Source organism: Marmota marmota, unplaced genomic scaffold (genome assembly GCF_001458135.2).
Source record: "Marmota marmota marmota unplaced genomic scaffold, marMar, whole genome shotgun sequence".
Classification (NCBI taxonomy): domain Eukaryota; kingdom Metazoa; phylum Chordata; class Mammalia; order Rodentia; family Sciuridae; genus Marmota; species Marmota marmota.
The window spans coordinates 6,028,377-6,045,998 of NW_025999968.1; the positions used below are offsets into that span (position 1 = coordinate 6,028,377).

The 17,622-nt window shown below is 33.6% G+C and overlaps 1 protein-coding gene across 1 annotated transcript in view; it reads left to right on the forward strand.

Annotated features, from left to right (window-relative positions):
• Usf3 (upstream transcription factor family member 3) overlaps positions 1-17,622 on the forward strand; it is a 46,342-nt gene that overhangs the window by 9,044 nt on the left and 19,676 nt on the right. The window contains exons 2-5 of the mRNA XM_015478505.2: positions 11,844-11,968; positions 13,453-13,517; positions 14,638-14,666; positions 16,760-16,842. Of these exons, the coding sequence (XP_015333991.1) occupies positions 13,471-13,517; positions 14,638-14,666; positions 16,760-16,842 (159 nt within the window). The 5' untranslated portion in view covers positions 11,844-11,968; positions 13,453-13,470. The remainder of the gene's footprint in view (positions 1-11,843; positions 11,969-13,452; positions 13,518-14,637; positions 14,667-16,759; positions 16,843-17,622) is intronic.

The following is a 17,622-nucleotide window of genomic DNA, read 5'->3' on the forward strand; positions in this document are numbered from 1 at the left end:
AAGATGCTATCCTTCCTCCATTGCATGCTTTTAGCCCCTTTATCAAATATAAGATAGTTGTAGTTTTGTGGATTGGTTTCTGTGTCCTCTATTCTGTACCATTGGTCCACCCGCCTGTTTTGGTACCAGTACCATGCTGTTTTTGTTACTATTGCTCTGTAGTATAGTTTGAAGTCTGGTATTGCTATACCGTAAAGGCTCTTATGTTGAAGTCTTGGTCCTCAGTGCAGCTGTGTTCGTGGGTGAGGCCTTTGGAAGATTTGGGTAATAAGAGCTCCAGTCTTGTCCATGAATTAATCCATTTATGGACTCATAATTTGGGAGGTGGTGGAAACTTGGGAGGGGAGCTACTTGGAGGAAGTAGGTCCTTGGGGTGTGTCCTTCCTTTGGCCATGGTCCCTTCCTCTCTTTTTCTTTTATCTACCATGGAGTAAGCAGCTTTGCTGCACCACCCACTTCCCACTCCCACCATGATATTCTGCCTCACCACAGGCCCAGAAACAATGGAGCCACATGAACATGGATCAAATCCTCTGAAACTATGAACTAAAATAAAATCTTTCCTCCTGTAAGTTGATTTTCTTCTGGCATTTTGTCACGGCGACAGAAAGCTTACTATCATAGTAATACTAGAGTCAGTTATACTACAAAGGAAGCTTATTAATGATCATAATAATACTTTATATTTAGGAATTTAGCTATATTAGTTATAGAGGTGCATTGTTTATTCACCAAACAGTTGAGTAATACAACTGTGCACACATTGTATTAGGCCCTTGAGATTCTAAGACAAAGTTGTCCTCTTCTAAAAGAACTTATATAATGAAAAATTCTAGTTAGGCCACAAAAAGTAAGAAAATAAGGATACACCATAATTTTGAAAAACTGGGAAGAGTATCATGTTCAGATCAGAAACTTTGAGGAATTTGTGAAAAACACAGAATGTAAATTCAGATTGATTGCAAAACTGTGCTGTGTGGAGAAATAGTCAACCTAATTCAGGCTTAAAGAGGAAAGATTTTCCCAGTACAATTCTGGTAAGCCCCAGAGCTCAAAGACTTCAAAATTCACAATGGTTTGAAGGTGGCCAAAAGCTACCAGGTAACATTAATTGCCATATTTGAGAACAGCTGTATCAGGGACTGCTAGAACATGCTTATATAGGTTGGGTTATCTCCAACATGGGCTTCAGGGCCAAAGAGAACACCAGGGTACCAGAGAGAACTGGTTGCTATTGTGAATGTGAATTTCTTTCCTTCAGAGGCATCTCATGGCTGCACACCTCTATTCTTATATGATAGCCAGAACTCTTACACTCAGTATGCACCTTCATGGCAGGGAGGAATGATTTTCACACAAAAGTGAAGCAGTTGTGTAGTGGTAGGTGCACATAAAAATAACCTAGGGAGTTTGGCACATTGGTATACATCCTAATCCTAGCAACTTGGGAGGGTAAGGCAGAAGGATCACAAGTTGGAGGCCAGCCTGAACAACTTAGTGAGGCTCTGTCACAAAATAAAAATTTAAAAAGGCAGGGAATATAAATGTAACTCAGTGGTAGAGTACACCTGGATTCAATCCCCAGCACTGCAAATAAAAACAAAAAATTACCTAGGTATTTATTTATTTATTTATTTAAAAGTGATTGTCATAGTGCAGCTAGAGTTGGGACCCACTGTGCTGGGAAAACCAATATTAGCCACCAATCTGATTCATTGAATTCAGAATCACAATATATTTAAGGAAAATCAACAGAATGAAAGAGACATCACACTGACCAAACAGAGGAGCCAGACTTTGAGAAAATAAATTGAATGTTTTAGACAAAAAAATAATTTTTTTGTTCAAAAATATCTTCAAAGATTTGAGAGAATATAATTTCCACAAAATAACAATGTGTGCTGTGAAAGAGAAATGAGAAAAAGAAAGTTTGGGGAAATTCAATCTGATTTTTGAGAAAAACTTAAAGTAGTAGGCTAAATGGCAGCATGGTTGTTAACAGATGACTAAATTAATGAACTAGAAAATCAAGTCAAGGAATTCTTACAAAATATGGTGCAAAAGGAAAAGAAGAAAATGATGCATTGTTGAGGCATGGTGTACAGATCCAGGAGGGGAATTAACATTCTAGTACTATATTCCAGACAATTTTAATAAGTCCCTGTGAGGTGAATGGAAGACAGTTGGTGGGTGATAGAGTATGTTGAAACTTTAGTAGTGGAAAGAGAGGAGACAATAAATACAGGTTTAATAGGGGAAAAAAGGTTTAAATTTTAATACATTTGGTTCTCTGTATCTGTAGGTTCTATATATAGAGATTTGACTAACTTTGAAAATATTCAGAAAGGAATGGGAATGTAACTCAGTGGGAGAGCTCTTGCCTAGCACATGTGAGGCCCCACACATGCACGCGAGTACACACATACACACAAAAAAAATAATCATAATTAAAAATAAAAAATAGAGAAACAAATTGTATCTCTAATGGACATGTTTTTCATTATTCTCTAAATGATAAAGAACAACTATTTACATAGCATTTACATTGGATCCTGTATTATAGGTAATTTAGAGGTGATTTAAAAATATCCAAAAGGATGTTTTTAGATTATATGAAAATACTACACCATTTCATATAATATACCAGAGCATTCTCTGATTTTGGTATTCATGGAGGGTCCTGGAATCAATCTCCTGTGGATTCCAAGGGGTTACTGTTAGGATATTTGAGATTATAAGTATGTGACTCCATTTCTCTGTCTCTCTGTTTTGCTCTTCTTTGAGGGTCTATTTTATCCTTACACTGGCTTCCCTTTTTTACAAGATGTCTACAAGTTGGAATTACATGCTTTCTCTTTTAATCAGAAAGAAAAAGCATAATTTTCCACACCATCAAAGAAAGTCCTACCTTTGTTCTAATTCACCCAACCTGATACCAAACCGTGTGGCTGGAAGAAAGTCACTTGCCAAGACCTGCTACAACCTGGCACTGAAAGCACAAGTGCCATCTTTTGGAGAGGTTACATCAGTGACAGTTTGGGGTTTTCATGAAATGAAGAGAGGAAAATATAAATGTCCACTGCAGTATGTTTCTTAAAATTGTTAAGGGACACTCATGAGTAAGATTGAAATAAAAGGAAAAAAATTGAGGAAAATATTATTAGGCAAGTAAACTAAAAATAGATAAGGGGAAGAGAGGGAAAAGTATGTGACCAAATATAACAAAAATTACAATAAATATGACTGAAATAAATTCTTGCTTTAAAAATGCGTTTATAGAAACAAATCTCTAGATTTATGTTGTTTCAGACAATTTAAAATAAAGCAATGCCAGAGGGTTAAAATATGTGTACATACTCCTAGCAAATGAAAGAAAATGCATGGTAATATTGTTATTAGACAAAGTTTAATTCAAGATAAGAAACAATTTCTAAAGTATTTTGTACCTAAGGAACTAATAATATACACTCATGGAACAATAAATAAAAATATGTAAGAGCTACAAAGAAAATATCAAATTCAAAAAAGTAGATATTATTTATTGCCAAACATAATACAAGAAAACAGTTAATAAAATAAGTAAGTAAATAGAAGAGTAACCAAAAAGGAAATATAACTATTTGGAGAGCTCTTTAGTCTAACTCGGGTTGAAGAAGATATAAAAATTGGAGTTAAAGTACTGGGGAGGTTGAATAAATGGTAAAATGTTTGCTTAGTGTATGTGAGATCCAAAGTTTGATCCCAGTACTAGAGAAAAAAAAATGAAATTACAAGGAAGAAAAAGTTGAGGTAATAATAAAAGAGAAAATCAAAGAAGATAGGTAAATATTTATAACATCTGAAAGGTATTCAGCTTTACTAGTCATAAAGGGGATTCAAATTAAATAATACTATGCTACTTTTGTTGCCTTTGGATTGATAAAAATTTAAAAGGTATTTATTACAGATATTTTTCCAGCATGGTTATCTATATAAACATATTATCACATGCACAGAAATTTTTTATAAAACTGAAATCATGCTATTTGTCATTTGAAATATTCTTTATTTTTAAAGTTGATGCCAAATTGATTTCCAGTGGGAGAGATTAGAATTGAAGAGGTAGTATTGGATATTTAATAATTTTCATCAAAAAAAGAAGCATTAGGGGTAATATTCTTTTATTTTTCAGTATTTTATTTACTTTTTTATTTATTTGGTGTTGGGGATTGAACCCAGGATCTTGCACATGATATACATACTCTGCTACTGAGCTATACCCCAGCCCATTTTCAGTATTTTAAATATATCAACAATTTAACAGCAAGTCTTCCTTCCTCACGGGCAAAGGGATAGATATTATATACAATAGTTCATAACTTAAAATTTAAAAAAAATATATAATAATATTAGTTTTCTAGGACTGCCATAGCAAAATACCAAAGACTGTGTACCTTACACAACAGATATTCATTTTCTTATAGTTCTAGAGGCTAGGAGCCCAAGATTAAGGTGTTGGTAAGTTTGGTTTCTTATGCTTGGCTGGCAGACTTGGCTTCTTGCTGTGTGCTCCCATGGTCATCCTTGTATTTGTGTTGTCTGTGTCCTAATAGCCTTTTATAAAGACACTTATCTCATTGGATTAGGGTCCACCATAACAACCTCATTTTAAGTTAATTACCTCTTAAAAATTCTTTATCTCTAAATATAGTCACATACTGAGGCACTGGGGTTTAGTTAGGATTTCAATATATGAATTTAGGGGAGCATAATCTAGTTCTCTGGATACATACATACATACATACATACATACCAGTGGTAGTATCACTGTATTGTATGGATGGAGATATTAGTTTGAATCATCTGAAACTGAGGTTTCAAAAGGCAAAAATGATTGTATATAGGCAATTACAGGTAGTTCAATATAGTACTGAAGTTTAATCAGTCTCTTTTGATGAGAGTTTAGGTATATCCTTATCTTTTGGTATTTCAGACAATGTTGCAGAGAATATCCTTAAATAAATGTCATTTTGTACACATAGGAATACATCCTTAGGGTAAATTTCTTGGAATTATTGCATTAAAGATCTGTGTGTTTATGTGGAACAGTTGTGGGCAGATGTATGCACCCTGCTGCAGGTCTTCCTGACTAGGGCAAGACTGCTTCTGTAGGAGGAACTGGAGCTATAAGGCTACAGGCAAAAGTCAGAGGCTGAGGGAGAAAGAAGATACTGGGTCAGGAGAGGCATTGTCCACATCAGGAGAATTTTATTGAGATATTCTCAGTGAATTTTTCTGTGATTAAAAATTTTTGTTATATAATTATGGCCAGTAAAGTCACGGGATCTGCCCTGAATTTTATGCAAGAAGTCGGATCACCATATAGAAGAGATTTGAATAGGCAGTGGAAAATATACTATTTGAATTTTATGGGTCTTGTTCTCAGTGTGACACTTATATGTACATAAGTAATTGCTTGGACATATGTAGGAAAATGTGTGGAACTGATACCACCAAATTGTTAAAAGTAGAAAATATTGGTATTTCATTTACAGTTATGCTGCTTAAAGTTTTTACAAAGAGCAAGGATTAGTTTTGCAATTGAATTTTAAAGAAGCCATAAAATGTGAAGTTCTCTCCAAATTTAGTTACAATATAATTTCTATGCCAGAAGTATTTGTAGTTTATGTGGGGCAGAACAAGGAAAAGGTTTAAAAAATGTCAAACTGAGCCTGGAGCATTGGCACATGCCTGAGGCTGAGGCAGGAAGATTGCAAGTTCAAGTTCAGCCTGGTCAATATCAAGACCCTGCCTCAAAATAAAAAGTTAAAAAGGAGCTGGAGATGTGGCTCAGAGATAGAGTGCTTGCCCAGTGTGTGCTAGACCCTAGGTTTGATCCCTAGTATGGGGTGGTGAGGAGCCAAGCTGTTTACAGTGGTTATCCCTTATGAGTGGGACTGTAGAGCAAAGAAAATTTTCCATTTAAATTTACTCTGCTGTATTCTTTGAAAATAATTTGTTTTGCAAACTGATTACTTTCGTAGTTTGAAAATAAACATTTAAAACTGTATCCAATAAATTATTCCTTTGACTCATGTCTTTTTCTTGAGATATAGGTTGGCTGAGCTTCACATGAAATTTCTTTCTAGTGTCAGAACATGAAATAATGAAGTGCATTCCAAGAAGAGAATTTTTAACCTAAGATGCTAGAGAAGATGGTTACAGATAATAGCTCATATAGCAAAATAAATATAGCATTTATGGTATTGTAAATGCATAATCATGATTTTCATTATTTAATGAAATGGAGAAATGTTCATATTAAGTAAAATTCAGAATATAAAGTTGCTTATGGCCCAACATTTGAGAAAAATCAGATGTACAGAAAAAGATCCAGAAAGGAATTCCTAAAAATGCAGAGTGAAAGATGTAATGAAGTAGTTTTCTATATTGCTTTGTTTTGTAGCTATATGTTACTTTTATTATAAAGTAAAACCATTGGAGCAAGGTGATCAAAATAAGCAGAGTTCTTTTGTTATAGAGTGTAAAAGGACAGTAGATGCAGACCAGGGATTTAAGCTTTTCAGTGGATCATATACTAATCCAGTAGGGGAAGTTATTTTGACTGGAAAAGACTGTAGGTTGCTGGAGTTCTCAGATAAAGCAATAGAACACATTTAAAAACTGTATCTGTGTAACCATTCCATAAATTTTTAAAATAATTATAAAATATTTAAGAATGCATTAAACAATAGTAAAATGAAATTATAGAGATTGAAAGTATTCTGAAATCATAGATAAATATTTAAGCAATAAATCGCAAAATATTTCCTTTTTAAATTATTTTAAATTTTTTAATCATTTTTCTTTTTTGACAAAATATTTTCAAATCAAAACATTTTAATTATAACTTGACAATTTAAGGTAAGAATTAGATTTTTGTTAATTTAATTTATATATTTTTACAATGCAAAGGTTTGAACCCAGGGCCTTGCATATGTGAGGCAAGTGTTCTACCACTGAACCATATCCACAGCCCCTTAGATTTTTATTTTTTGTATCTAAATAACACAATTTAAATGAACCCTTTTCACTATTGTAATGTGCTTGTTGGTGGAAGAAAACATGGTTTGCCACTGAACTGATAGATTTGGTTTTCTCCTAAGTACTTGCCAGCATCACTTACTCTGATTGCCTCTCATTTTCCTTAAATGGAGAGATTGGATATGGTTGGTAACTAAATAAAAGTTTGAAATTATGTGCTGAAAGAAATCAGATGCATATAAACTGATGAGGAAGGAAAGAGCAAATGAATAGAGAATTTCAGATTATCTATAGACTTTCATTAAAGAGCTCCTTTTTTAACAGCTTGATTAGATATAATTCACATAAAGTTTACCCATTTAAAGCGTAATTCAGTAGTTTTTAGTATATTTACAGAGTTATGCAACCATTACCATAATCTAATTTTAGATTAGATTATGACATAATTGATTATGTCTCTTTCTCCATTCTAGACTTTTGGTATGAATGGAATCATGTAATATGTAGGCATTAGAACAACTAAATATATATGTGAGAAAAAATGAATTTTGACCCTATCTCAAGCCATATGTAATATGGATCATTGACCTAAACATAACAATTAAAAATATATACATAGAAGCAATCACAGATGAAAATCTTGGGTAAATGTTTTTCTTTGAACAGGATGCAAAAAAGAATAATCATAAAAGAAAAAACTGACATTACTTTTCATCAAGAAATTTTGCTCACAAGAGAAACTATAAGAGAATAAGTAGGCAGACTATATAATGGGAGATAATATTTTCAAAATATATCTCAGTCAAAGGACAGATGTCCAAAATGTATAAAGAATATAATATGTAAAGACTTTCAATAAATCTGTAATAAAAAGGTATAAAACACAATTTAAAAATTGGCAAAGATATGAACAACAAAAGATGTACAAATAGCCTTAATATGCACATTAAAGTGTTCAATATCATTAATCATCCAGGAAGTGCAAACTAAACTGAGATGGTACTATATTTCTACCAGATTGGCTAAATTAATAGACTGACAACACCAAATTTTGGTGAAAACATGAAGCAACCATAAGTCTCCTACATTGCGGGTTAGAGTGTAAAATGATATTATCACTCTGGAGAAAGTGGGATATCTGTGGATATTGCCTTTCATTTGTCTTGGGTGAATACCAGGGAGTGAAAATGCAGGGTATATGATGAGCATTTCCACTCCTGTGTATTTACCCAAGAGAAATGAAAGACAATATCCATAAAGAGACTTAAGAATGTTTATGACAGCTTTATCCATAATAGCCAAAACTTGCAAACATCCCATGTATCAACAGAAAAAAATGAATAAACACACTGTTATAAGTTCACACCCATTTATAGGTTTACACTTGTCAATATGAAAGAACAGACTACTGGGTGAATTTTGAAAACATTATACTGAGTGAAAACTTGACTCAAAAGAATTCTCAGTTAATATATTTACATACAATTCTATGGTGAAAATAATTAGGACAGTGGTTTCTTCTAGAATAGGGGAAGGAATTGCCTAGGAAAGGTCATGAAAGAATTCTCCCATGATAATGTTATGTATCTTCATGAGGGATGGGTCACACAGGTGTGTGTATTTGTCAAAGCTCACTGAATTTAGTACTTAAGAGTTGTGCACTTTATGTGTGAGTTTTACTTGTAGCCTTTCAAAAGTGCAGCAGGAGAAAGACTGGAACTAAATTATTAGTCAGATGCTTAAAATTTCATCAGTTAAAGATTCCTGCTTCGAAGTTCTGGAGAAAAGAGAACCTTTACCAGGTGTTGGTAGAATGTAAATTAGTATAGCCATTATAGAAAACAGTATGGTGGTTCCTCAGAAAATTAAATATGGAACTACTGTATGATCTGGCAATCCCATTACTGGGTATATATTTAAAAGAAATGAAATCAGTCTATCTATCAGATATCTGTACATCCATGTTTTTGTAGCACTATTCAGAATAGTCAAGAAATGGAGACAACCCAAGTGTTCATCAGCTGACAAAAGGATAAAGAAAATGTGGTACATATACACAATGGAATTTGCAGCAACAAGGATGGAAATGGAGATTATTAAAATAATTAAAATAAGCCAGGCATAGAAAAACAAGTACCACATGATCTCACTCATGGGTGGAATCTAAAAAAAAATGTATCTGATAGAAGTCAAGAGTAGAATTGTTACCAGCAGTTAGAAAGAGTAGAGAGAAGGGTAGGATGGGGAAAAATAGATTAATGGGTATTAAGATGCAGTTAGTTAGAAGGAAGAAATTCTGGTGTTCTGTTGCATAGTAGGGTGACAGCTGAGAATGATAATTTGCTATTTATTTTTTTTTAAAGCTAAAGAGGATTTTCAATGCCTTCATCATAAAGAAATGATAAGCTGGATATGATGGGACATACCTGTAATCTCAGCAATGCAGCAGGCTGAGGCAGGAGGATGGCAAGTTCAAGGCCAGCCTCAGCAACTTAATGAGGCCCTAAGCAAATTAGTGAGACCCTGTCTCAAAAATAAAGAGATCTGGGATATGGCTCAGTAGTTAAGCACCCCTGGCTTCAAGGATAAAAGTTTGATAGATTTACCCTGATTTGAACATATACAATGTATAAATGTATTGAAACATCACGTTACTCCCTAAATATGTACAATTTCTATGTATTAGTTAAAAATAAAAGTTAAAAAGTCTAGAAATAAGTCTAATAATGAAAAGCAGAGCAGTAGTTTTCTGTGAATAGAGGGAAGAACAGAGAGAATAGATAAGAAGTTTTAGTTAGGTGATAGAGGAATTCATTTTCTTGATTGTGGTGATAGCTTCTTGGGTATCTATACACCTTAAATAAGTACAATTTATTGTATGTATTTATTATATGTCATTATACCTTAATAAAGGTGTTTAAAAAAACAAAACAAAAAAGTATTTCTGTGTTTCCAAATTTTCCCTGTAAGGAATCACCTAGGGCATTTATTAAATTTTAGACTTCTCCCTTTGAGATTGGATTCACTGAGTCTGGAAGGAGCTGAGAATTCGTATTTTAAAACAAGTACAGTTGTCCTTGGATATCTAGGGGGATTGGTTCCAGGATCCTTCTTGGATACTAAAAGCTGAGAATGCTCAAGTCACTCATTAAATACTGTAGGATTTTCATATAACTAGCACTCATGTATTTATCTATAAAATAAATATATATTTACATATAATAAATCTATATTTATACTTAAACAGATATATGTGTATATGTTTATTTAGATATGCTGGGGGCTGTTATTCCTTGTGCATGCTAGGCAAACTTATACTGAGGAGCCGCACCCCTAGCTGCTCCTCCTTTAAAGCATCTCTACACTACTTACAATATTCAATATCACTCCTTCCAGGTGCCATGTAAATGCTATGTAAATAGTTGTTTATTGTTTAGGGAATAATAAAAAAAGTGTGCACATATTTAGTACTGATGAAGGTTTTGTCCCAAATAATTTTGATCCATGGTGGATGAATCCATAGATGTGAAATCCAGGGATACAGAGGGTCAACTCTACCTATAGGTAATACTTAATCATCCAGAATGTTTGGGAAACATTGCCCTAAAGTAGAATTAATTTTCTCAGACTTTTTTGTACTGGGAGGGAGAGAAAGATGGAAAGGGAGACAGCCAGGGGAGAAAGGAAGAAGGAAAATTGCCCAAGGAACTTGTTGAAAATGAAAACCTCTGGGTCCTCCCAAACCTTCTCATTTGTCAAGTCTGGGATAAAGGCCATAAATAAACACACACTCAGTGTGTGTGTGTGTGTGTGTGTGTGTGTGTGTGTAGTATACACACATATATAGTATATATGTGTATATATTGAGAAAGAGAGAGTGTGTACATACAGTGGATAGGTCTGAGGGCTGTTTTCTAGTGTCATTGCCTTGAAGGAAGGTCCATGGGTAAGTTTTGTCACTTTTACAGGTGAGAAGGTAAAAATAGGAAATGAAGATAATTTTAGAATTTTTTAGAATTAAGAACATACATGGAGGATTTTAGGTAAACTACAGGCAGTGCACCTGCATAAGAGTAGAGGGAATCTCCTCCCAGGTGCCATATATTGACTGTTAGACAATCAGCTTTGTGGGGTGGAGTATGGGTAACCCATTAGAAAGGACTTTCTTTTTTTTTTTTTTTGGTACTGGGGATTGAACCCAGAAGCATTTTACCACTGAGCTAAATCCCAGCCCTCTTTTTTGGGAGGACAGGGGATGGGTGGGTACCAGGAATTGAATTCAAGGGCACTCAACCACTGAGCCACAACCCCAGCCGTATTTTGTATTTTATTTAGAGACAGGGTCTCACTTAGTTGCTTAGCCTCTTGCTATTGCTGAAGCTGGCTTTGAACTCCTGATTCTCCTGCCTCAGCCTCAAAAATTAAAAATAGATTTAAGGCAAGATTACAGGATTACAGGCAAGAGACACCATGCCCGGCAAATCTCTAGCCCTCTTTATTTATTTATTTTTTAAATTTAGAGACAGTGTCTGGCTAAGTTGCTTAGGGTCTCACTAAGTTGCTGAGGTTGGCCTCAAGTTTGTGATCCTCCTTCTTCAGCCTCTCAAGGTACCAGTATTATAGGTGTGCCCCATTGCACGTGGCTAGAAAAGGACTTTTGAGAGCAAAGGCATTCATTTACTTCTAGGTGGTAGGGAGAATTCAGGATATCCCACATGTCACAAAAACATCTGCATGCCATTGGTTGCCAGCCCTTGTCCCATGTGCTGCTACTGAATACCTAGAGACCATAAACACCAACTGGTTTTTCTCTTTTGTAGAAAGAAGAAAACATAATCTATAGACCATCTTCTGGCAAAACATGATAGATTTGGATCAGAAACGGGAGGTATTGGAAGCCAGGAGTCAAAAGTAAAGAAACTCTGCAAGACCTTGGGTGGAAGAGGTAACAGAGATTGCATGCTTATTAATTATTATTATTATTATTATTATTATTATTATTATTATTATTATTATTCAGTTACCTGATATGAGTGTTCTAGGCCCATTAATTGTAGAGAGAAGGTAGAGTAGGCGAATAGGAGTGAATTGCTGGAAATGGGTCTCAACCACACATTTCTCTGTGGTGTGCTTCAGTCAGTACTTTCTGACAGCCTCTTGCCTGCATTCTTTTTACTTATTTCCCAGGACCCTTCCCCTCCTTTCTGTGGCTGGAGCTTACCCTGAAATACCTCATTAATAATCATAGCTCACATTTATCGAATTGTTATTACTGTCAGGTACCATAGTGTTGTGCTCTCTTTGCATTCATTCCATTTTCAAAATAACCCAATAACATAGACAAAATATTTGAGATTTCAAGTGGTTAGACAACTTGCCTAAGACCTGATAGCTAGGAAATAGCAGAACCAGATTTTAAACTTATGTTTTCTGACTTCATACTGCATATTTGCTGTCTTCTTTCCTCTTTCAGAGGAAAACGGGCAAGCCACACTAGCACTTCTTCCAGTATACCAGAACATGTACCCCAACTTGGTGGACCTCTTTTGGAAGGTGTTCAGTTCCTATAATTTAAAAGCATTAAAATTTTTGTTATGAAGTTTTTGACAATCAGAGAAGAGAAAAAAAAGCATTGCTGACCTTTTATAACTATAATTAATAATGTTTCTACTTCCAGGATTTCCCTATATATATGTCCATATTTCCCTATGGTAACATGTTCTTTATTAGTATCCTGATATTTTAAATATCAATAAGCTTTTTATGCCTAGATTTTAATGACTCTCAAATGATAACATGAGACTTCTAGCAGCTTAAAGTTCAGCTAATGAATAAATCCTTGCTTCCATGTAAGGAATATTACATTTGTTCACTTGTCACTTCTGTTTTTTGTTTTTTGTTCTTTTCTGTATTCAGAGAGGGGGATTACTGTTCTAGTGGAATTTATTTATTTATTTTTAATTTTGTGGTGCTGGGGATTAGAACCCAGGGCCTTGTGTATGCAAAGCAAGCACTCTACCAACTGAGCTATATCCCCAGCCCCTAGTGCAAATTTTGTATTACATTTCAGTTTCATGAACAAAGAATGTACTTTTCCAGCTTAAGAATGTTTGACCTGTCTTTCCAGATATTGTTAAAATTCACATCTCCTTTGGGCTTTTCTTGGTTTCCAAGCCCACAATGGTATTTTTCTACTCCAGTCTTCTCAAGCACTTTCTGGTTATACTTCACATTTGATATTCACTATGTTTTACATCTGCTAGTCATAATATTTTGTACTATTATACTCGTTCCATTCACAATACCTAATACAGTGCTTTAATGTCAGTTTTTTTAGCATTTTTATGTTCAAATCAAATTATTATTGATCAATTTCTCCAAGGTTTTAGAATGACTAACATTCTGGTGTATCTTTCTATCCCTTTATAGGTTCCTATCACTGTCACCATGCCAGAAATGACAGAGCATGAAACTCCTACAAAAAAGCAGCATAGGTATGTCCACAGACCAAAAATAATATAGTGCAGACTTAAGAAGCAGAATTAGATCCCATTTTGCTAAGTAGGTAGTCCTTAATGAACTTTTATTATTCAGGCTAGAAAATAATCTCCGAAAGTACATGTAGATTAAATATAGATTTACTAAAAGTGGTATATGTTTAAAATTTACCTGTCTTCCTTATTGTACCAAAAATGTAACAAGTAATCATAACCATCAATAGTTAAAATAATATATCAAATCTATGCTAAATGTTTAGTTTCTAGTGACATTTTTACCAACATACAGTATGAATTTTTGTAGATCACAAAACATTTAGGTCACAGTCAGTTTGAATACATATTTTGCAACATTGTGAAATATTAATGCCAATATGCCTACATAATATGACTTTTGTTTTTGTATAACCCCTTTTCTGAATTTGTAGCATTTTGGGCAATATCTGCTTAGAATTGCATGGCCTGCGCTTTTATTAGTATTGAAGTCACTGTTCTCTTTCTTTGCTGCATAGCTATTTAAAGATAATAATGTATTGAGAAATGATGTATAACAGGAAAAAATCAATGTCTTTAATAGATGGACTTTTAAGAAATTTAAGAGTTTGGACAACCTACTAAGTAAATGCAAAAGATGACTCAAATGTCAATTGTCAGTGCCTAAGTGTGCTGTCACCTACCACATTTCCCTACCTGTGAATTAAAAAGCTACTCTCTACTGTTGCTCATCGCTCACACATTCACTCTTGCCTAGGTTGCCAAGGCAGACATCAGAAGTCACCTATGAGACACATCACTTGAGATTTTACTAGCAACTTAATTACATGTTTCAAATAGTTATGGTCTTCAGTGATTGATTCTATTCTCAACCCATGACTTCTGAGTATCAAAGATTAGAGAATTGTAGTTATAGAAATGGTGCCTTCTGAATTTATATGGAGGTATCTTTAGTTATGTTTTTATACCATAATATATTAAGAAAAGTTTTCTTCAGATGGCTTATTATTGATGCTGAAAATACAAATTTGTAAAACTTATTTTATGGTTCTCAAAATATAAAGTGGTAAAAGTGCTTTCCAGTTATCTTCATGTTACCTTTTATCTATACTTTTTGTTTCAGAAAGAAAAACCGGGAAACACACAATGCAGGTAGATACAGTAATTTAAATTTTACTTGTTAGCATTTTTTGTTTTTAAAATGAAATTATAGCATAGTTGATTGTTAAGTTTTTATGTTATAAGCATAGAACCATTATTTATTGTATTATAAGAAAATGTACCTTTATTGTTTTTAATTGACAAAATATTCTCTGGGCTGGGGATATAGTTCAGTTGGTAGAGTGCTTGTCTCACATGCACAAGGCCCTGGGTTCAATCACCAACATCACCAAAAAAAAAAAAAAAAATTCTGAGTCTCATGGATAATGATATTTTGATTTGTAGTCTATTTGGATAAATTAAGAGATTAGTATATTCCTGGAGTTAGTGTTTGAGGGGATTTCACCCACCAAAGAAATCCAGATACACTTCTCAGTAGAATGAAGGTTATGTGCCTGTCTGAATAAATTCCAGAGGGGACAGCTATCTAGAGGGGTAAGGAAGAGATGAGCAGTGGACTACAGGTCTTAAAGGGACTTATATGTGAACAGTCTTAAGTTGTATAGTCTTCATTTATAGAAAGAAATGTAGAAAATAAATATTTGATTTTTATCTCAAACATCAAAAGTATAGACCAAAGCTAGATAAACATATATAGAATTGTGCATACATTTTCAGTTTGGCACATTGTATGCCACTTTATTTTCCATCAGGAACTTCATTCAGACAAAAAAAAAATGTTATAATGCACACATATATTATTATGAATACTTTTATATATAAGTTGATTTCTATTACTCTATAAATAATATCTTTCCTTAAGGAAAGGACCTTTGAGAAATTTTTATCTATGGAAACATGTCTTAAAAACTGGTGGGATTGTTTTCCATAACAAATAGATTAATGCCTTTGAAACCCCAAATATTACTATAGGCAAAGAGTCTTAATATTGGGTTTAATTTTTTTAACTCCACACATTTAAAAAAAATCTGCTCTTAGATACCAAGAAATATTATTATTGGAGAATTCAGAAGAAAGGTAGGCTCTAATTTATTGCTTTGGATTTCTGGGATGTATGAATTCTTATTTGGCCATATGAACTAAATTTTTTCATTAGGATCAACTCTCTTATGGTGCCATAAATATGTCCTGACTGTGCCTTATTAAGAGAGGGTAATTAAATATCATTAAATAGACTATTCTTAGTGCTAGATCATGAAGCAAAAAATATATACATTTTGTAAAACAAGTTCTTCTCAGGGGATAATCTGAAAAAGATGTCTTAGAAGTCTGCTATCCTTTGTTAGAAAGGAAAGATTTTAGAAAACTTCCCAATATAAAATGTCTAAGAGTAGTATTTCTACTTACAGTGCCTTATAGAAATTAGATAATCTCTGTATCCTTTGCCCCTTCTAAAGTTATAGTGTGGAAGTCTGGAATATTTTGCAGTTAATTGAGAAGTTGTCAGTTGCCTGGTTTTTAGATAGAAAGATTCTGCATGACCAGAGTAGACAGCCCATACTCCAGAGAGAAAAAAAAGCCAGTGCCTTTTGCTTTCTGTTTTAAGTCATCACTAATAGCTGTTTCTATTCCAAAAGGGCCATCTGTTCACCCAAAAGGTGTTTTCAGGTTCTTTAACCTGTGTAGAAAGGTCTGATTTTATAAAAAGGCAGTTTTCTGATAACTTAGGTTGCTAATGGTTATCATTAAAATCTCTTAGTTACTTGAACTGTAATAAATGATTTATAATAATATAACACAGTATTAATCATTCCTATTTTTTATAATTTGAATGTAATTATTATAGATGATTTTCTTTCTTTCTTGCATGATATTAGGGATCAAACCCAGAACCTTATGCATGCTAGGCAAGTGCTCTACCACTGAGCTACATCCCCAGTCCATAGATGATATTTTTAAAAATGCTAGTAAATTTATTGCTTATATTGATTTTATAACATTATATCTAAAGTATTGCATTGTTAGAAATCTGATTTGCTTATTATGGTTATTTGTCTTCAGTAGTAATGTTTGATAAACATTTCTAATGGATTTCTTTACCTAAAATTTCTTTGCCCAGGGAAAATTGGGCACTTCAACAGAGTAATATAAGGTTTGACATATGGATTTTTCCCTTAATCTAGTGGAGAGGCATAGAAAGAAGAAAATTAATGCTGGGATTAACAGAATAGGCGAGCTGATCCCATGTTCCCCAGCTCTGAAGCAGGTAAGAATCCACTCATATTTTCATTCATTGCTTATGAACAGAGAGTTCCCTAAATTTTTTCAGTACTTAGAATAATTATTTTTGTTACCTGCCATTTATGGGAGTCTTTTGAAGTTCATAATTGCCTCATTTTTCATTTGCTTCATTTTTTATATACCTAGCATTAGTTTTCCCCACATTTCTAACAATGTCAGTACAACTTTCTACATGGTCAAATGTACCATACAATGTCTAGATCCTTTTAATAACAGTCTCATGATTATGTTTATATACTCTGCTTATAAGGTCTATAACCTTTTGTTTTCTGCCAATTCATGTGTTTTACTCTTTTTAAATTCTTACCTAGAATCTTCCAAGTATCTCTTTATTTATTCTCCATGCCCTATCAATTCCCAATAGTACTTAAAAATCTCAGCTTTCAGTTTTCCCTCATGGAAGATAGCTTTTAGTTTCTTCTGATAATGAGGATAAAATATGCTCATTGAAAACAAAACAAACAATTGAAATGATATTGAAAGCAAAAAAAAATATTTTTTAAAAAATTGGTATCCCACTCCCAAGTTATAATTACTAATAAAATATTGTTGCATGTCTCTCCAGACATTGCTTTCTAAGAATATATGTGTATCTATCCAGCACTGTTTCTTTTTTTGTTTGTTTGTTTGTCCTTCTTTTTAATGGTGCTGGGGATCAAACCCGGGGCCTCACACTTGCTGCTCAAGCATTCTACCACTAAGATATATTCCCTGTCTTTCAGTTCTTTCATAATCTGCTTTATTA